At 57.5% G+C, this 20,785-nt stretch overlaps 1 protein-coding gene across 4 annotated transcripts in view; it reads left to right on the forward strand.

The window, feature by feature from the left end:
* HDAC4 (histone deacetylase 4) overlaps window positions 1–20,785 on the forward strand; it is a 255,996-nt gene that overhangs the window by 174,301 nt on the left and 60,910 nt on the right. For all 4 annotated transcript variants that reach the window (XM_067740021.1, XM_067740022.1, XM_067740024.1 and 1 more), the window contains 6 exons: window positions 356–477; window positions 7,655–7,786; window positions 11,501–11,613; window positions 15,404–15,520; window positions 15,610–15,808; window positions 19,929–20,167. In XM_067740021.1, coding sequence (XP_067596122.1) covers window positions 356–477; window positions 7,655–7,786; window positions 11,501–11,613; window positions 15,404–15,520; window positions 15,610–15,808; window positions 19,929–20,167 — 922 coding nt within the window. The remainder of the gene's footprint in view (window positions 1–355; window positions 478–7,654; window positions 7,787–11,500; window positions 11,614–15,403; window positions 15,521–15,609; window positions 15,809–19,928; window positions 20,168–20,785) is intronic.

Genomic DNA, 20,785 nt, shown 5'->3' on the forward strand with positions numbered 1-20,785 from the left:
TGAGAACAGACCCAGTCAGGAGACACCCGAGAGGAAGAGGCTGTGCAGAGCCCAGGCGCCGGGACCACGGGCATGCGGTCGTGCCAGCCTGCTGTCCCCGGCGCCAAGGGCCCGGCAGGGGAGGCTGCGGTCGGCGTCTGTTCGCTTGTTCAGTGTTGGTTTTGTGTCGTTTCAGTCTTGCCCCAGAGAGGAGGCCAGTCTGCCCAGGAGGCCGGCTGCGAGCTGGGCTGGCGCGTCAGAGGAAGGACCGGCGTCGTGGGGACCTGTGCAGGGCTCCCGTGCGCGCTCCCTCTGCACGGCCATGTGTGCCCATGCGTGCGGGTCACTAAGACTCTGTCCTGCCCGTTCTCTGCAGGAAGACGCAGCACAGCTCCCTGGACCAGAGCTCCCCGCCCCAGAGCGGGGCGTCGGTCTCCTACAGCCACCCGGTCCTGGGCATGTACGACGCCAAAGATGACTTTCCTCTCAGAAAGACAGGTCGGTGCAGGGGCTGCAGCGGGCGGGGAGGGGGTCCCAGGCGGGGAGGGAAACCTGTACGAGGAGGGAGCTCACCGTGTCCTGGGAGGCCCCTCAGGTGCGCGTCTCAGGTTACGTCAGCAGTTCCCTCACGGACCAGAAGGATAAGCGTGTCAGACACAAGCAGGGCTCCCAGGGCGCTTGGATTTTCTCCTAGCAGTGGTGGTTTAAGCGGCAACGCCTTTTAAGAAAAATCAGATGGGCCGTGGGCCGTGCGTTAGGGCGGCCAGAAGGCCAGGGGCCGGAGGAGAGATGTTTCCGGAAGCTTTGCCCCCGAGAAGTGAGGGCCTGGGCTGCGGAGGGCCAGCTGCCCTGGTCTCAGAGGTGGCAGATGGAGCCCACGGCCACAGGGCCACGTGGGAGATGCCAGGCGCCTGCTTCACGGAATGGGAATGTGCGACACAGCTTTTTCTTCGTGAAGACGAATTTTGTTTCCTCCAAAGGATTTTGGTCCATTCTGGACAGAAACGCTCTAAAGCAGCTTCCTCACCCTGGGGATGAGGTATTGGGAGCAGGGCCGGAGGCTCCCCTGCCGCTCTGTCCTAAGGACAGAAGGCGTGGGGCCTCTCGAGGGGCAGAGCTGTGCCCCGGAGAGCACGTGGTGTAGCAAAGCCCGAACGGGAGCCGGAGGTGAAGGGAGGGGGAGTTCAGCTCAGCCTCCGTGGACTTGACCCCAGCACAGGTGTGGGGGGCAGGGGCCCCAGGGTGCAGCGGGTTGGCAGAGACCCCCCACCCCGCCCCCGTGTCAGAGGGGAGGCGTCTGCCCACGTGGGCGGGGTTTCATCCAAGGTGAAAGTGCAGCTTCTGTCCTCTTCTCTCCAGTTCGAGTGCACGGCTGTCACCCATGGTCCCCCAAGAAGGGCGTGGGCTTCACCCTGAGAGCCTGCGGGCTCCGTAGAGAGGGGCGTCTGTCGGCACCCCGGCCGGCTCCCCCAGGTTGCCCTCCACGCCCCCCTTCTGGAGCCTGGGCTGAGATCAGCCACGCTCCAATCAGCGAAGCGGGGGCCTGTGCTTGGGAAGGCCCTGGGCGAGGAGACAAAGGCCGCGCCTGCCCCGGGAAGCCTGGCCCTGTGGGGGCGCAGCCGGGTGGCAGGGCTCTGCGCGAGTGGGCGCTGGTCCTGCAGCCTGGCGGGCTCTCCCGCCTGGTTTGCAGCTCCGTGCCCCAGGACAGATTCCTGAGGCTCTCCTGGCCTCAGTCTCTCATCAGTAAAGTGGGTGCACTGGGCGCACCGTGCTTCCTCCCGCCCTGGGCGTGGCAGGCGTGGTGCCCACGGCCCCTGGAGCAGCAGACTCCGGAGGACACGGAGAACTGGGCTCCTGGCCGCCGGGTGGAGCCGTCCCCCTCCCTCAGGGCCCTTCCTCTCTGGAGAGCACAGCTTCCCCCGAGGGAAGCAGCTGTTCACAGGAAACACTGGTTGGTTGCTGAGACACGGGAAACGTGACGGGTTTCTCTCCATCGCTGGCTGAAGCCGCCCTGCTTCACGAGGGACAGCTCTGCAGTCAGCCTGGCCCTCACCGTCCAGCGTCCTTGGCAGACAGCCTCGCCGAGCGAGTTTGCACATCTGTGAAATGGGGCAGCAGTGCCGCTACTTCAGGGGTGGATCCGTGTGGGGCTGCTGCCTCAGAGGGCAGGTCAGGGGGCGGGTGGGGGTCAGGAGCAGAAGGGAGGATTTGGCCGCTCGTGGGCCGTGTGCACAGCCTCCAGTGAGGCCACCAGGGACACGGAGCCGCGCCCTCCAGCCCCTCCCCCACCCTTCCCTGTCAGCGTTCCCTCGGGGGTGGCAGGGTCCGGTTTGTAGAGTGAGTGTGGGGCATACCTGTGGCCCGTTTTACCCAATCCAGTCACTGAAGACCCCTCAGTGAGCCTTTACGGCCCTGCTGTCAGCGACTGCTGTCCCAGTGGTTCCTTGACGGCCCCAGGGGACAGAGTCCAGGTCTGCAGGGAGCCGTGTGTCTGTTACCAGCTCAGGGCTGGCGGTGGCCCCTGGGTGGACACTCGCGCTGGGTGCCTTGCCGAGTCACAGGACAGTAAGCCGGGGTCCTCTGGGTTCCTGGCACTTAGCCTGCAGGGGGTGCGCTCACTCCAAGGCGGTGCCTCGTGCCCGAGCCCAAGCAACGGCTGCCGCCCGCCTGTGTCTTCCCTGCGATGAGTGAGCGAGCAGTGGCCGGGCGCTTCCTGGGTGCCGAGCCCTGAGCTGCTGTGGCAGGCGGGGGGACGGGCCACAGTCCTCAGCCTCCTCCAGTCCCGCCAGAGGAGGTGAACGGCAGGGTCCAGGCCCAGGGTGGACCTCAGGTTCCGCCTGTGGGGCCCAGCCAGGGAGGGGCCCCGGGCACGTGGAGGGCAAAGCTAGGTTTTCACCCCAGTACAGATAGAGTGGACCGAGGCCCCGTCTCAGGTCTCTGCAGAGGCCCTGGCCCCACTCCTCAGCCTGCACCCCAGCAGGGCCTCCACCGCCTGACAAGGGTCTGCCGGAGGCAAGGCGGCATGCAGCAGCCGGTGGAGAGCGGGGCGTCTCTGAGCACTGTGGCCACATGTGTCAGTGAGCAAGCGAAGCTCTCCCTGCCTCCTGGTGAGCTGAACAGTAGTTGTACTAGTTTATTTTACGTCCACGTGTAGCGTGGGTCGAGGTCACCAGGGAGGAGGTCACAGCCGCCTTTGTCACATGATGCTCGTCTCTGCCGTGTGGGAAGGGGTCGGTCGCCGCGTGGTCCACGTGTTGTTCTGTTGCAGTTTGCGGAACCCGTGGCATCCTGGTGGCCTGGGCAGTGGTGGGCAACGCCCGCACCCTGCATAGTTGTGCCTGGGTGTCTTTTATATGCATCAGGTACAGGGTGGTAGGTGCCCTGCGGCTGTTGCTCAGGGCCGGGCCGGGGAATCGGCCCTTTCTGAGCTGCCCGGGCGGAGAGAAGGGGGTTCACTCCACAGTGCCTGGCACTGCCGGGCCCCCTCTGCTTCCAGCCCCCACACGGGGCTTTTGTACTGGGTTGTCTTCCATCAACTTTGTGCTCATTAAACAGTAGGTGTGAAAGTGCTCAGAAGGTTTTCAAAAAGGCTTTGTTGTGCTTTTCCAAGGAAACTTGCAGAGATGGCGAGTACGGTCAAGTACTAGGCAGTGTCTACGCTGAGAAGGGCCTCGCTTCAAACTTCGATTTCTATCAAACTTGGACTCCTCCTCACTTGAGAAGTGAGACTTGAACGAATCTTTTTCAGACACGCCCTGTTCATATCTGAGCTTGACGGCCACCTGAAATGCGCTGTTGAAACTACTGAGTAGGAAAGAGGGTGTGGGAAAATACCAGTCCTAAGCACCGAGTAGAGCGCTTGGCTAATTAAAGATCCCAGAAGGAAGGCGCACACACGGCAAATCAGAACATAAGTAGAGCGCGCACGCGCGTGTTACCCCCAGAGACAGCTCCCGTTACGGGTTTGGCATCTCTCTGCGCAGATGCGGTCTATGCCTGTGTGTAGGGTGTGCGTCTGCGTGTGTGTGTATGATGTGTACGGACAGTCTCTTTGTCAAGAAAAACACCTGCTTTGCCCTTTGGCTGCAACTTTATTTTTCAGTTAACACTGTATCGTGGGTACCACTCCATTTCAGTGTATCAAGAGCAGCACCTTTTTCTATATTATCCCAACATGCGAAGATTACAGCAGTTGTAACAGTTTTCTAGTTTTTATTTTGCCCACAAATATAGGTCCCTCTGCTCACTGTTTTTGTAGGATGGACTCCTGAAAATGGAGCTGCCAGTTCAAATGAGTGTGCGTAGCGTGAAGAGCGGAGCACGCGGGACCCTGCCAGCCGCTTAGGAGAGGCCCCTCCCCCACGTCACTCGTAGGGTCGCTCGAGCAGGTGTGATGGGTGCGGAAGTCACAATGTCTCTGATGTTTCAAAGAGCAGTTCTGTCATCGCTAGTGGGGTTTGGGTGTCTCTGTTTACTTTCCATCTTCCCTACCAGGGAGTAAGCTGAGTGCTGTGTTGCAGAACCCCTCTGCCGCGCTCCCACGGCGCAGGGTGGCCGACGCTCCTGAGACAGGCAGCAGGGGTGCCGGCCAGACCGTGTCTCTCTTGCCCACCCCCTGTGCCCAGCGTCTGCAACCATACCGGTCACACAGGGAGGGGCCCTAAATGTCCAGTGTTTAAAGGCAGCTCACCCAATCGCTTTTCTGTCAGCTGTTTTTTCTTTCCTTGTTGCTTTATACGTTCATACCAATCCTGTCTCTGTCATGTATGCTACAAAAAATTTTAGTATTCTAGTCTGTCTTTTGTCTTTCTAGAGTTCTCTTTTTATTGTTATCGAGGGAAATACATGTCCATAAATCAAAGAGCCGCGCAGGCTCACTTGGGGAACAGCTGCCCCACCCCGCCCAGCCTTGCCCCACCCCGCCCAGCCCTGCCCAGCCCTTTCATTTGCTTACTTTCCTGTGTGCCCGGGTTGTTGTTGTTTTTTTAGTTGAGGTACCGTTGATGTACAGTATTGTACACTGGACAGTTTTTAAAGGTCATATTTTGTCGTTTGTCGTTACTATAAAACGTTGGCTGTATTCCCCATGTGTCCCTGTACTTGCTTTCAATTCACCCCCACGCTTTGGCAGATGGGGGAGATGCTCTTCCAGGGCAGGTAGTCCGCAGCTCTGCTGCAGCCCGGAGGCCCCCCGCGGCCCCTGGGCCCCGCTGCACGGTGTCCTGGGAGCCTCGGCCTCTCTCCCCTGGACTCCACGTGCTCCTTTGTGTGTGGTCTCCTTCATCTTGGTGGTGCAGCTCTTCCAAGCTTTCTGAGAAATGGCGCGCGGAATGTGAGTTTTTTGAGTCCTCACGTGCTGGTAAATGCACTCATTCTGGCTCCCACGTGATGCATGATGCGGTCGGGTCTAGAAGCCACTTTCCTTCGGGACTTTCAGGTCCTCATCTCGCCCCGGGAGTGGGCCCTGCAGAACCCGAGACTGCTCACAAGGTAGACCCTTGGGCCCTGCAGCTCTGAAACCTCTCCGGACACCCCCCGGCGAGGGGCTGCAGGCCACAGCGAGCCCACGCTGACCCTTTTGGGCACTGGGTCTCCTCTGATGCAGCAGCACACCTCCAGTTACTTTGCCAGTGCTTTTCCCTGCTCCGTTTGCTCTGTCCTCTCCTGGTGTTTCTGTTAATTTGATGTCGGGCCTTTTTACTCCCAATTTTCAGATTTCTCAGCTTCTTCTTCAGATATCTCCTTTCCGCTCTTTCACCTTTGTTTGAAGCGTCCTTCACTGTCCTTTCAGGATTCCGAAAAGGGCAGCTCTGAGCGCACACACACACACACACACACACACACACACACACACAACTCTCTGAATTCTGTGCCGCTGCCCCCGCCACGTGCTGGGCACCCTTGGCGGCTCAGTCTCTGCTTTCCTCACTCGCTGCTGGGCGTGATGTCAGGACACGGCAGTGTTGCTTCCAGACAGCCTGACCTCAGTGCCCCTGAGAGGGGCCCCCACTGGGGCCGGGGGCCGCGCGTTCCCTGTTGTGGGGGCTGCACCGCCCTGGATCTCAGGAGCGGCTTCCGTCCCCGGGCCGGACCTGTGTTTGTGGAAACCCTGTGTCGGTTCAGCTGAGATCTTAGGAGGAGGAGGGTTGTTGTTTCCTTGCCTGTTAGTCTGGTGGGGTTTGGGCTTTCTTTTTTCTTTTTAAATAATGATAAAGTAAGAAACTCAGTGTAGAAATAGAAACAAATGAAAGTGAATCTACAGTTATCTCCACAATGTAAAAATAGTATTAAAGACAATAGAAGTGGATCCTCTAGCCGTGGGGAAGGCTGCTTTGTAGTTGGATCCTCTCCATCTTTCGACATGAAAGTCTTGCCGGGAACCTTGCTTTATACACAAATATGCTGCAAAGCAGAGGGCGTCTCTCCCAGAACCAGCGCCTCCAGAGCAGGTTGAGCCTCTGGGAAGGGCTGGCACCTTCCTTGCCCATCTTTGATTTCTCTGGGGAGCGTCGTTTAGGGGGCCTGCTTCTCTCCTCTTCCCAAGATCCACAGAGCAACCGTCCTTTGCCTCCCAGCCTCCTTCAGGGTCACCCGGCAGCTGGGACCCCCAGCCCTGCCTGCTGTGCTCCACAAAGGACAGAGTCACAGTGGCCGTGAGACACACACATGGCCCGGTTCTTATAACCCAAACCAGCTTACGTCCGATTCTGGGGGGCATTTGGTTATGTTGCTTGTTGCTCTAGACAGCAGTAAACTTCCTGTTCCAGAAAGATTAAAAACAGCAGGGTAGCTGATTAAAAACAAAAACAAAAGGTAAAAACTCTCCAGTTTGCAAATCCACAAGTAGCAGAAGCTTGAATGTAGTTGAGCAAAGCCTCGGAACACACGCGTCTCCTGGGTGGTGGTCTCACCACTGCCCTGGACTCCCGAGCTGCCTTCCTGTGTCTGGAGGCCACCGGGAGGGCCCGGCTGTGTGAGGCTGCCGTCTTCCCAAGACGGCCCACCCCCAGTGTGGGACTGGACTGGCCCGGGGGCGGGAGTGTCTGGGCTCCAGGCGCAGAGGCTGGGACCACCGTGGGCTTAAAGATGCGGGTTTGCAAAGGGCTCCACGCACACAAGCAGAGCTGTTAACCAAAACCAAACCAAGCCTAAGCACCTGTGCCCAGGGGTCAGGCGAACACCTGCAGGCAGCATGGCTAAGCCTCTCGCCGGGGCGGGTTGACCTTAGCACCCTCTCAGTGGCCGGGAGCTCGAGTGGGCAGCTGGCTCCTGGCCTGTTACGTGAGGGAGGAATTTGTGATTCTCAGGTGAACGGGAAAGTCTGTAATGTAGGGGTAATAGTAACATTCGTGGCCCAGAGCCCCCAAACCATCCCCGATGGCCGGGTTTCCTCCCAGCTACTTGTAAATGCAGTGCCGCTCCAACATGTATGCAACCCTCTGTCCGCAGACGGTTCACTAAAGGCATCAGGTGCACTTGCGTCGGTGTTTGGACTGACGGATGGGGTTGGACGTCTTCTGCCCGAGGCCTCAGGTTGCCGCCTTGCTCCAGCCTGGAACAGTGCATCTGTGTTAAGCTAATATTTACCCAGTGAGCATATTCTTACACTGCCCACGAGATAACCGTGACCCCAGCTGTGTCTGCCTGCTTGTAATGGTGTCTCCTTTCCGTGCAGCATCTGAACCCAATCTGAAATTACGCTCCAGGCTAAAGCAGAAAGTGGCTGAAAGACGGAGCAGCCCCCTGTTACGCAGGAAAGATGGGCCAGTGGTCACGGCTCTAAAAAAGCGTCCTTTGGATGTCACAGGTATGTTCGTGCAAACCTGGCTGCCCTCTGAGAGGCTCTCCTGTGCGCTGTCCCTTCAGCACCGAAACCTGCCTCTGCGCATGTCCCCATCGCCGCCTGCCCCCTGCCCCAAGGGCTCTTGTGCCCGCAGTGCCAGCCGCGGGAGTCCCAGGGCCACGGTTGGCACCCCAGCAGGGGGTCTCAGGCCCGTCCCTATCGCTGTACGGCGTGTCCTGTTCCCGACCTTGACCCAGCCGACCTTGACCCAGCCGGGCAGGTGAGAGCAGTCAGACCTCCTGACGTCACAGGAGACTTTCAGGAATTTTAAGTGGAGGCTTCTCCGAAGGTGGGGTTTTAACTGATCCTGCCCTCTCAGTGGTGAATGCCACGTTTCCTCCCTGCCCCACTGCCCATTAAACAGTGTCTGAACCGCTGGAAAGCGTGAGAATCTTCCTGGGAAGAGTGGGACGGACAGGGGCGGGGGAAGGAGGAGGGAGCTTGGGAGTTTCCGAGTCTCCGTTCACGCACTGCTCTCGGCCCCCACCTAGCGGCCGACTCGGGGGAGCACACCCACCAGGCAGAGCCCCGTCCTGGGATGCACCCCACTTCCCGACACACACCCCAGTCCCTAGGGCGCACCTCACTTCCTGGGCGTGCACCCCACTTCCAGAGGGTGCACATCCACCAGCCCTAAAATCACGGGACAAAGGGGCTGCTCAGGCGGCCTGGTAACAGGAGGGGCGGGACCATGTTTGCACCAAGTGCAGGGTTTGGTGGGAAAACCAGGGCTCTCGGCAGCGTCCTTCAGGGTCAAGTTCCCAGGGAAGGAGGAGGGGCTCCTGGGTGCTGGTGCTGGTGAGGGGCCGGGAACCTCACCCTCAGATTTGAGTCCAGGGTCTGGGATGGGATGAGAGCCGGAGTGCCCTCACCCCTGTCCCGCAGCCCGGGGCTGAAACCCCTAGTCCGAGGGTCTGCCTCTGGACTTCGTGGGTTTGTGTGAAGCGGAGCCTGAGGCCTCATGCCCAGGGGCCCATCTTTGTCATCGTGTGCTCATCCTGGTAGAGAGATCAGGGAAGGGTGTCACCTCAGGATCCTCTGCCTGGGGGATTCCGTTCAGACTCAGGCCTCGAATGAGTTAGAGCGTGTGTCTCACCACACGTGGGCCTCGCCTCTCTGGGGGATGCCAGGCCGCGGACGGCGGGCCCCTGCGTCTATTTCCAGTCCCGCCTCTGGCGGGACGCAGTCCCCGGGGCTTCTTTCTGAGCGCCGGCTCTGGCGTCCGTGCTGTCAGCCTGTGACTGTGTCAGGACCGGGCTGGGCACCAAAATGGTGAGCTGCGTGCTCACCTCCAGGGAGCTTCCAGTCTAACTCCAGAGCCCAGACGTCACGCGTGGGGCAACTAACGCACCACACGTGGCCCCAGCTTGGCCCTGGGCTGTGTTACCCAAAGAGGGCACCACGAAGGCAGCGGGGCAGGGCAGCGGTGGAGGCCACGCCGGGCCCGGGGAAGCTCGACGGGTGAATGCAGGCAGCACGGAGATGAGGGATGGATTTCCCGGCCAGCACACCTCCCGGCGGCTGGAGAGGCAGGATGCTCTGAGCAGAGCTGGCTTTCCACAAGACTGGAAAATAAGGAGTTCCAGGCAGGGAGGCTCCCAGAGAGAGCGGGGGCACCTCCCCCGGGGTACTGGGGAGGTGGTGAAGGTTCCTGAGCAGGAGAGGTGCACAGCGTCGCCGAAGCAGCTCCGCCGGCTGGTACAGGGGGACGGCGGTGAGACGGGGGCCAGACGTGGCACTGGGATGATGGTGAGACAGGTCCCGGGACGTGGCAGCGTCACTCTGCCTGTTCCCAGTCCCTCGTCAAAGCCGTGCCCATCAGGGAAAGCAAAGGAGGGAATCAGCTGCCCTCCAACACTGTCCAGAGAAAATTGCCGTCAGCATCTGAGCATGTTTCCTTCCAGTCCTTCTTCTGTGCAGTTGTCACACGCCCTGTGTGCACTCGTATCCTTTCCTCCCTTGACGGTAGTCACAACACTTGCTGGCACCTTTAGTGGCATTCCATCGTGCTGACACAAATAATATCGTGACGGTTACGCGTTTATATTTATTTTCTTAGACCAGATTCCTTGAAGTGGAATGAAAAAATAATCAATGTTCTCGAGTTGAAAACGGGTGAAAAGTTGGAGAGATAGTATATATATTTTTTTATTGCCCCCGAAGTTGTTGTGCTTTCGCACACACACCTAGGAGAGCGTACCTGCCGATGCTGCTGACACAGGCCCGCTTAGAGGAAGGGGGAGGGCCTCACCATGTGGGCGTCCGAGGCAGGGGGATGGCTGCCGTGGGGGTCGGGGAAACAAGCCCTGTCTTCACGCGTGAAGTGTGACACCTGCCAGCCCAGTCAGGGGGGCGCGTGTGAATGGGACTTCACTGGGCGGAGACCAGGCTCTGGATCTGGTGGGAGGAGGGAGGGGAGCCGGGGCCTGAGTTCACCATCAGTGCCCCGGAGGGCGGGGCGGGCCCTCGAGTGGACAGAGTCACTTGCTGCCAGGGTGTCCCCAGGGGGACCGCTGCTCGGTGGAGAGGATGAGAGCGCTCACGGTCCCCTGGGTTGAGGGGGTCGTGCGTGTGCCCCTGGGGTCAGGTCTCCTTCCCCGCGTGAGCCGGGCCTGTGGGGTTGGGCGCTGGGGTATGGGCACTGCCATCCACACCAGCACCCTCAGCCTTCTCACTGTTACCCCGAGTTCGGCTGGAATCAGGTCTCAGAGTCGGCCAGGCCCCGCGGGCAGCTCCGTGGTCTCGTGCGCTGGAGGGTGGCCTGCTGAGCGCCCTCGGCGTGCCAGCTTAGGCAGGTGGCCCAGGCCTCCCCTCCTCGAGCCTGGGAGCCCAGATCAGGGCAGAGTCTTAGGTCAGCAGTGCCCGTGGTCAGTGAGTACTCAGGAGGCAAAGGCAAATGGCTCAGGCCGGCTCCCTCTGGAAGGTCTTAACCAGAGGCTGCCATTGATAAACAGCGTTCAGCCAGACAAGACCCTCCTGTTACGTCACGTGTTTGCACACACAGCCACAGTGGCTCCTTTGGAACTGAGGGGCAGACCCGGCTGGGACACACGGCCGCCTCGGTCCCAGCCTCGATGCGTGGGCTGGGGCCACCCCCCGCCCCGTCACAGCTACCTGGAGAGTATCTTGAGGTGGGTTTTCAGATAACCCTAATCAATGACAGAAGCCACCAGCTGTGCTCTTCCTTGGATGTTTGAAAAATGCAAAGATTAGCTCAAAGCAAATGTTGACCGAGGGGGCTCTATAAGCAAGTACAGTGAATCTGACCTTCCCCTGTTCACAGTCATTTGGCCTCTGTTTTCTTGCCTTTTGTTGTTAGAATATCAGTAAGTGTTCAGGGTCTCCTTTTCTGGGGTTTACGATCATCTTGAGACTTTTCAAAAGGGGAATAAAGTCGAGAGTGTGCACAGCTGAGAAGGTGCCGGTGGGGCCTCCACGAGCCACAGGCTTGCGAAGCTCACAAGGGGTCGCTGGCAAAACAGAGCAAGGAATTGGCTCCATGGCCCTTGTTGGGGGCCGTGGTCCTGTTCTTCCTTGCTGGGACTTCTGCCGTCAGCCAGCTCAAAGCAGAAGTGCAGCTCTGAGGACAGGCGGCCAGCGCAGCTCAGGGCCTGGGAAGCGGTGTCCTTGCCTGACCTGAGTCAGGCTCAGGCTCACAGGTGTCTCTCCCGCCCCCAGACTCGGCCTGCAGCAGCGCCCCGGGCTCCGCACCCAGCTCACCCAACAACAGCTCCGGGAACGCCAGCGCGGAGAATGGGATCGCGCCCGCCGTCCCCAGCGTCCCGACTGAGGTCAGTGCCCAGCGCGCCTGTCCACGTCTGGTTTTTGGGCTCCAAAGAGCAGTTTCCAGCTGCCCTTCAATCTTGACTGTCAGGGGCAGCATTTCAGAAGCATCTCAGGAACCAGGAGCCTCTGACCACAGGGTCAGCGACCCTCACCTCTGCCGGTCAGACCCCAGGGTGCTGCAGGTTGGGAGGGACGTGGGTGCAGAGAGAGTTCCGGGAGAGCTCTCTCTGGGGGGCTGCTCCGGCCAGGTGGAGGGGCCCCAAGGCTGGCTGCAGGTCGTGCCCTGGACCAGACCTCAGTCAGGGCCATGTTCCGGGCCGGAGGTTCCAGAACCTTTGCTCCATATGCATTCATTTCCCTCCTTATTCACTTTCTCTCCCCCGGCTCATCCCACAAGTGTCTCTGGCGCTCCTGCCTCGTGCCAGCCCTGTGCCAGGCACCCTCCCCCCCGAGGGCCGGCTTCCAGTCGTCTCTCCCGTGCCCACTGGGATGGGCAGGTGCTGACCGGTATCAGGGGCCCGAGGGCGGGGGCGACCGCTGGGGAGCCGGCTGCACACCTCGTTTCCCTGGACTGAGCCAGCTGTGCCGTGTCCTTTCTGCTCAGACGGTCCTACTGACTGCAAGGTTCTCATGAGGTTTTCTACGTTCCTTCCAACGTACAGGAGGCTATAATTTATCAAATACTGGTATTTACTTTCTTCCTTAAATATTTAGAAATGAGTCCTGCCCTTCCAGAGGGTTGACAAGTCTTAGTTGGAGGACACAGGCGCACGTGTCCACTCCGTTTTCATTTCCAGTTTCTAGACACTTAAGGTATAAGCAGATTTTTGGAAACTAAGGTGACTGCTGGAAATGATTTTGTGCTACTGCCTCTAGCCTGCCGAATCCCCATTTCCTTTTATTCTTTTCCTTTATGTGCTACTTCTTTTAGTACCTGTGCATTTCAACCTACCGGTTTAAATACTTGTTTACATTATTAAAAGTTTTAACAACGCTTCTCTGTGAGACTGAGTTCACAGCTGAGGTCTACCTGTAATTAGCCTTAGAACTTGGCCTAGAAATCGCTCCCTGGAGTGAGATGTGAATGCTGAGTGTGGCTTGTCAATCGCTGTCGTAGAGCCTGATTTTATCTAAAACGGGCAGTTAGGTACCTAATGGTTCATATTGTAGAGGTGACTTATTTGGGCGGATGCCAGTTTAAATTATGTGTTAATTTTTACAAATCACATGTTAATGTAAATTAAGCTACTGCAGATTAATAGATGTCAGAGGATTCACAAGAAACGTGAAGAGCGCAGTTTTCATGTTTTACATTAGATATTCCTTGTAATCATGGGGGTAGTCTTTGAAAATTTGATGATTGGATGTCCTTTGTGGATTTCAAGTATAGTCAGAACTGGACATTCTCTCTGAGAGCTCCATTCTGTCTGCTCTCCTTCTCCAGTCCAGAGGTGAGGTGGGGTGCTCATGCGGGAGCGAGGCCCACTGGCCCGGCGCCCCCTTTCCCTGCTTGACTGAGGGACTCTCAGCATCCTCCACCCCTCCCCCGCCCCGCTTACATGGAGGAAGCAGGGCTCCCCTGACCCGTGGACAGCCTCTCCCCAGGGGAAGACATTCAGCCGATGCCGAAAGCCAAGTGTGATTCGGGGGCGTGCAGAGGGCACGCTGCCCTGGCCCCGGCCTTCCTGGGCAGCTGGGCAGCTGAGAAGCACGTCCTAGGGCAGATGGAGATGGCCGGCACCGGAAATGCGGACAAATCAACATACCAGGCAATTCCCAGAAGGCTGCTTTAGTTCTAAAAATAAATCAGGTTTAAAAAAAAAAAAAAAGCCTTGGTTATAAAGAGGAAATGACAACTTTCAAACATTAAATGTTTGCTTATTTTGTTCCTGGACAAATCCAGGAACAAAATCGTGCTTTCCTTGCCAATCTCAATCACTTTCTCTAAATCATAGCTTGCTGATATTTTTTGTATCTAGAAAAAGGGCTACTTTTTAAGGTAGCCCTTTAATCATTACTGTACAATTGAATATATGAATGAACTAAAGGTGGCCGCAGCCATCTCTCTGGGGAAGATGCACTAACTTCCCTCCCAGGTGAGGAACGCCGGTCCTTCCTGCTCTGCCCTTAGAGCATGAGGACGGAGTTTATCACGTGCGTGTGTGTTTCCAAGTAACACCAAGTATGACACCATTAAGCCACCTAGGAAATTCTGCAAAGCACTGAATACCTGCGCACGTGCCCTGGGGTGGTAATCGCCCAGTCCTCTGATGGACTTTCCAGCCGGGGCTACAGGCAGCCTGCCATTGTTTACAGTAACTTGTGACAACTTTCAGCTCATGTTTTTTTTTAACCTTGCAAAAGTGAAATTTTAAAGCACCCAAAATGTTTCTCATCCTTAATTATATAGTCCATTGTGAGAAGAGCTAGGAGAGAACTGGTTAGGTATCCATCGCTAGTGTTATTTTCCATGACACCACCAGCTAGCGTCACGGCAACCACCTTCTCGTCCTCTTCTTCCTGTGCCCTTGGCCCTGCACACGTCACTGGACGTCTAGTGAGGGAGGATACCGTGTGAATAGGACAGTGTCCTTTTAGCAAAGAACCTTCATTCTAGAAGCAAAAAGATGTGAAATACGACAGCAGTTCAAGTCCTCGGGGACTGGTACTTACCCACACGTGATAAATAAGTTCCCAAGTCATCAACAAGATTTTTCCAACCTGAACATCCCCATGTGTAAACATGCCCTCATGGATTTATCCTCTGACACGCTGTAGCACAGCGTGGACGCTGCTGCAGAGAGCGCTCCTGTGGCCAAGTCTGTGTGCGTCCAGCTTTATCTCCTAAGGGTGCATTCTGAGGGTGGAGTGGGATTTTAGGATTTAAGGTTCGATCCGGTTTTAAGGCTTTTGACACGGATTGCCAAATTGTCCTGCAGAAGGAGCACACCGATTTATGAGCCAGCCAGCAGTGTGTTTCTGTTTCTCTGGGTCAAGGTGCTGTAGTCGTTTTTGAAAATCTTTGCCAACTGGATAGGTTTTTAAATGTTTTTAGATTTTTAGGTATGTTTTTAGATTACTGATGATGTTGAGTATTTTTTTTCTATGAGTTTTTTTCTCCATACGGGTTCTTCTTTGTCATTTCTCACTACTTGTTTGATTTGCATGTTCTTTATATATTGGTCTTTGTCTCTACTATACGTTGCCAACCTTGTTGTGACCATTATTTGCCTTTTATGTAAGGGGATTTTTTTTTTTTTTTTTGCGGTACGCGGGCCTCTCACTGCTGTGGCCTCTCCCGTTGCGGAGCACAGGCTCCGGACATGCAGGCTCAGTGGCCATGGCTCACGGGCCCAGCCGCTCCGCAGCATGTGGGATCTTCCCGGACCGGGGCACGAACCCGCGTCCCCTGCATCGGCAGGCGGACTCTCAACCACTGCGCCACCAGGGAAGCCCGGGATTTCTTTTTTAATCAATACTTTCTTCTCTGGTTTCTACCTCTCATGATAAATATATTGTCCTAGATTTTATTCTGATAGTTTACAACGATGAGTGAATTGAATAAGAACAAAACAAGAGAGTGAAGAATTGTGAATCAGGCTGCAGTGCTTGTAGCCTGCTTTGAATGCCGTGTTTGCCCCCGTGCTGTCCTCGTTAATAGATTTCTGTACCGGGGATCTCAGAACTGGGCATGGTCTGCCGCAAAGTGTTTTCTGTGGTCGTTTGCCTTGGCAAGTGTCACCCAGGCTTGGCAGTGCAGAGCCTGTGTGATGGCCCTGTGTGCTCTGTCCCCAGACCAGCCTGGCACACAGACTCGTGACGCGAGAAGGCTCGGTGGGCCCGCTGCCCCTGTACACGTCACCATCCCTGCCCAACATCACGCTGGGACTTCCCGCCACCGGCCCCTCCGCGGTAAGTGGGTGCCCACGGGTCTGGGTGGCAGTGGCGTGGGGCGGCCGTCCCAGGCCCTTGACCCTGGGAGCCTGGTTGTGCCTCTCCAGGGGGCGGCCAGCCAGCAGGAGGCCGAGAGACTGGCCCTCCCGGCCCTCCAGCAACGCATCTCGCTCTTCCCCGGCACCCACCTCACCCCCTACCTGGGCACCACACCCCTGGAGCGCGACTCGGGGGCGACTCCCAGCTCCCTTCTGCAGCACGTGGTCCTCCTGGAGCAGCCGCCCGCGCAGACGCCCCTCGTCACAGGTGAGCATGCTGCAGGCCGCGTCAGGCCGTCGTGGGCTCCCCGGGAGGGACGGCGGGGTGGCTTGTCCCCCCAGAACTTCTGGACTTGCCCCTCGCATGCCCGGCTGTGGCTGGATAGACCAAGTCCACTCGCAGAGCCAGGTGCGTGGAAGCAGGAGCATCAGACACACTTCCTGGTTACTTTCCCGAGAGCAGGCTGGCAGCCCCTCATGGGTCTGCCCTTCGGGTCGTCGGACACATGATGGAAGCCCAGGGCTGGCTCTGGTGGGCAGCGGGTTTCTATTAGCAGTAACATTTTTGTTAATGTGCCCCATCTAAGGGGTGGTTATATTTAGAAAAAAATAGATTTGCTGTGAAATTTGCCTAGCAACAACAGTGTAAGAGTGTTACCTTCCGAGTGACGGCGTGCGTGGGGCTCGCCATGAAATGAGGGGGCCCTGCCGTAGGGTCATCACCCCGGGTCCAGGCACCACCCAGCGGGGTGTTCAGCTTCCTCCCTGGCTTTTACAGGGGCCTGCTGAGCCCTGAGGATCAGCGGGGCGGCCCTGACCTCACTCCCTCCTCAGCTGTTAGGTGCTCTGGTTGTGGTGGTGACTCTTGGTCTTTCATCGTTTTTAACCTTCAACCTCGCTCTCTCCCTCACTTCCCTGCTGGCCTGTCTGTCCTTCCTGGGGGTCTCGTGGGCCCTTCCCCGCCCCCTCCTTGATCCTGGGATCTCTGGAGTCACCCTACACTCGTAGGAAGGCCCGGGAAGCCCTGCCAGGGTCCAGAGCGGGGCCAGTGTGGCCACCCACATTGAAACTGAAGGCTAACAGCAGAGGGAGAGATTTGACGGGGAGTCCCACACGCGACTCATCAGATGCTCACGTGGCCGCTGGCTGTGGGGCAGTAGGAACGTGGAACACTCCGTCAGCCCAGGAAGCTCTGTCGGACAGCTCCGGCGTGGCGCGTAGCCCCAGCTCTCAGCGTGGAAGCAGCCTGCGTAGGCCTCCCTCTCTCCTCCCGCGCAGCACGCGGGATGCCGCTCGCCCAGCACTGGCAGGACCCGCACGACACCTTCCGCACCCACCGCCCTTTTCTCAGAGCCCTTCCTCTGCATCAGGCCCCACTCCAGTGCCCCCCAGCCCTCCTCCCGGGCACTCTGCAGGCAGTTTCTGGGCATGCTTCCTTCCCCCTGGAGAACAGACGCTGGGCTTTTCTTTCCTACGACCTTGCCACCCCCCGCGGTGTTTTGTGCTGGAAGGTACACGGTAGACATTTCTGCAATGGAGTCATGTGCCAGGAGGGGTGTCTGAGCAGAGTCAGGAAGGGTCATTGCAGGTTTGCCTCCGGCAGGTTCCCTGAGGTTCCCCAGTGGTCGGCCCACAGACCTGCCTGCTTGCTGGTGGTCACTATGGACAGACAGACAGTGTCAGAGCTAGAACCGCATCATTTCACAAATACTCAGAAGCAGGTCCCTGTGGGCGGGGCAGCCTGGGCCCTCCCCCCGCCCAACCCAGCCGGCCTCTGCAGGCAGCTGGCCATCCAGGACAGAATTTGATCCTAATTTACTGTGCCCTCAAGCTTGAAAGTTTTACAACATATACTGAAAACCAACTGCTTTTGAGTTATCATCAAAAACTCTCGTTAATGATCTAAGGGGTCATCTTTAGGTTCTGAACCGGAAGCTAGCTGCCAGCTGATGGCTTTGCTACTGGAAGGTCAGGGTGTCCAGTTTTCAGTGATGCTGATCACTGCATTTGTCCCTGAGCGTGGTAGCCCCACAGTTTTACCCTCCAGGGGCACTGGGGTCAAATTTGGGGTGAGTGGGATGGGGGTGAGAGGTGAGGAACGGAGGCAGAACAAAACTGGGCTCCAGCCCGAAAGGCCTGCGCCCCGGGCAGCTCCGTGTCCAACCCAGGCATCGCCGGCGTCGGGGTGCGTAAGACCTCTCCACTGTCAGCGCACGCCCACGGCCCCGCGGGAACCACGGCCTGTGTCCTCTGGGAGGCGTCGCCCGGTGAAGGCAGGCGTCTGCGCCGTCGTCAAGCTGCTGGAGGCCCAGATCAGAGAGAGGGGAGCCCTGGAGAACCCGCAACGGCAGCAGGAACCGGAGTCCCAGCCTCGCTGGCCCACTTGAGCTCCTTGTTCCTGAGCCTGTGTCCAACCGGACGTCAGATCTCCATGGAATTAGTATTCCCTCCTCTAGAAGCGAGAGAAGCTTCTCTGCGGGATATGATGTGGGGTCGGCCCAGATCACCCCAGTGCAGGGCTCTGCTGTCCCATCACCTGTTACACCCTCGTCCTTGGGGGCCCACAGGAGCTTTAAAAACAACAAGGGATGTTTTCCAAGAAGGGACCTTTTCAGTAACTAAGTAGCCTTTTAACCCCATAAATGCAGCGTCGTGTGGCGTGTCCTTATCTCCGTGAAATGGTTTAATCCCCCACAATACCTACATCAACAATTGACGAATTCTGAAAGACTTCTTTACGATGATGCCGTTCTTTTTAAAAATACTTTTCTAGAAAGCTGGGGAGAGAACGATTCTATTCTATCTCGAATGCATTTTGAGTTATTCACTTTAATTTAGTAGTCAAGCAGACAGTAAAGTTTAAGATAACTTACCTTTCCAGAAAACTACTGGTTTGGATAAAAAGAGATGGTGGCTTAGGGAACTGTGGTTGATTAACTTTTTGAAAAGATAACAAGGGACAGTTTTGCTAGGGTTGAGGGTTTTTTCCTGTTGGCACAAAGTAGTATTTTTAATTCAAAAATAGCCCCATGAAGGGACCAGGAAAAGACTGAGAGTCCGTACCCACCGGGGGTCTCAGCCTCGACTAAACATAGCGACACAGCCCCACTGGCTTTGGAGACCCTGGGGGAGGGCAGGAGCCACCCACCTGTCAGCAGGGCCACCTCAGGCAGGTGCCCCGTCGCAGAAGCCAAGAGCTGGCATTTCAGTTTACCTGCTGTTTCTCCTGGTCAGACACCCTGATCTGGGGTCATAGTCTGCCTGAGTGATGTTTAAATGTTGTTCAGGTGCCAGGGAACAGACACTCAGGTGGCCTGGGATGGGTTTGTTATACCCTTTTGCCCATGGAACTGGGGAAAAATGGTAAACTATCTAAACCAACAATTTGTGAAAGAAAAAAATACTGGGACTTCCCTGGTGGCGCAGTGGTTAAGAATCTGCCTGCCAATGCAGGGAACATGGGTTCGAGCCCTGGTCCGGGAAGATCCCACATGCCGCAGAGCAACTAAGCCCGTGCGCCACAACTACTGAGCGCATGCGCCACAACTACTGAAGCCCACGTGCCCTAGAACCCATGCTCTGCAACAAGAGAAGCCACCGCAATGAGAAGCCCGTGCACCGCAACAAAGAGTAGCCCCCGCTCGCCGCAACTAGAGAAGGCCCGCGCACAGCAACAAAGACCCAACGCAGCCAAAAATAAATAAATAAAAATCAATCAACACTCATTAAAAAAAAAATACTGATGGTTGGAATACAAAGCAATACAGGAGGAAAAACGTTTACCTTCCTGGGTTTTGCGTGAAGAGGTTGCATTTTAAAACAAGATTCAAACACAGATTCAAACAAGACCCTGTCCCATCAATATAGATTCTTAACTGAAAAACTGAGTCCAGGCACGGGTACAGCCAAGCTGCCCTTTTCCTATCAGCTGGTAGCAAAAGCTTTCCAGAAAGTCATAGAAAGAGATTTTGGCAATGTGCATCAGGAGTTTTTAAAGTGTTAATGCCCTCTGCGTGTACAAATCTATGCTTGAAGAGAACTTTAGGATGGTTTGAGCCCTAGGGACCACCGATCCTCAGACCCTGGTTCTGTGGGCTGTCGGGGAGGAGCCTGCTCTTCCAGGACACTCTGGAGCCACCAGAACCCTGGCCCCTTCCTCAGCCGGACCGGGGCCCCTCTGAGGGCGTTTGTGCCGGGACCATTCTCGTTTACGGCCTGGACCTGGCTGTCCGGGGACCAGATGATGGAAGGCCTCTGCCCTGAAGCCCAAGCTTAGAGCAGGCCCGGTGGGCTGCAGGGAGGCGGTGCCGGACCGGCCGGCCTCCAACAGTCACTCAACGGCCCTCTCCCCTCCCCTCTGCTGCCTCTCCCCCCTGTGTTCTCTTCAGACCGCTATCTTGCAGGCCTGGGAGCGCTGCCCCTGCACGCGCAGCCCCTGGTGGGGGCGGAGCGCGTGTCCCCGTCGGTGCACAAGCTGCGGCAGCACCGCCCGCTGGGCCGCACGCAGTCGGCGCCGCTGCCCCAGAGCGCGCAGGCACTGCAGCACCTGGTGGTCCAGCAGCAGCATCAGCAGTTCCTGGAGAAGCACAAGCAGCACTTGCAGCAGCCGCAGCTGCACCTCAGCAAGGTGAGGCCGGGCTGCGGCGGGCGGTGGGGCCTGCGGGCTTGGGCGCGGCTGCAGCACGCTGTGCGCGTGAAGCGTCTCTTTCCCGGGGGGTTATTCTACTTGGCCCGCACGGTTCTCTGGGGTCTCTTAAGGGCACTTAACCCTCTTAAGCAGACCCGCAGCAGAGAGGCCCCAACGGAGGCACGGGGCCCCCAAAGCACGGGTTCTGAGCCCCTTGGCACTCGTGCCCTGCCCACCTGTTGCAGCAGCCTCGTCGGAAGGGCTCCCGCCCAGAGGTCTGCATCCCTCCACGGTCTGGACGGTCACTCGGGGCCCCCTTCCGGCGGGAAGCAGCGGCGAGGCTAGCGGGGCCCTGCTGGTTATGGGGATGGAGGGGCAGCAGCTCTGAGTGGCTTGTTTCTAATGCTTACATTCGAAGTGAAGCCTCCTTCTGTCAGAGGAGACGAGCCACTTCGGAACGTGGTCCAGCGGTTCCTCCGAAGGTTAACCGTGGAGCGACCACGTTGCCTGGCAGCTCGGGGGCATCTGTCCGGGAGAACTCAGGGCGAGGGCCTGGCCACAAGCACTCACAGCAGCGCTGCTCCGGATGGGTGGGCCGGGGGCAGCCCCCATGCCCAT

The sequence above is a fragment of the Pseudorca crassidens genome, chromosome 6 (genome assembly GCF_039906515.1).
Source record: "Pseudorca crassidens isolate mPseCra1 chromosome 6, mPseCra1.hap1, whole genome shotgun sequence".
NCBI classification, from domain to species: domain Eukaryota; kingdom Metazoa; phylum Chordata; class Mammalia; order Artiodactyla; family Delphinidae; genus Pseudorca; species Pseudorca crassidens.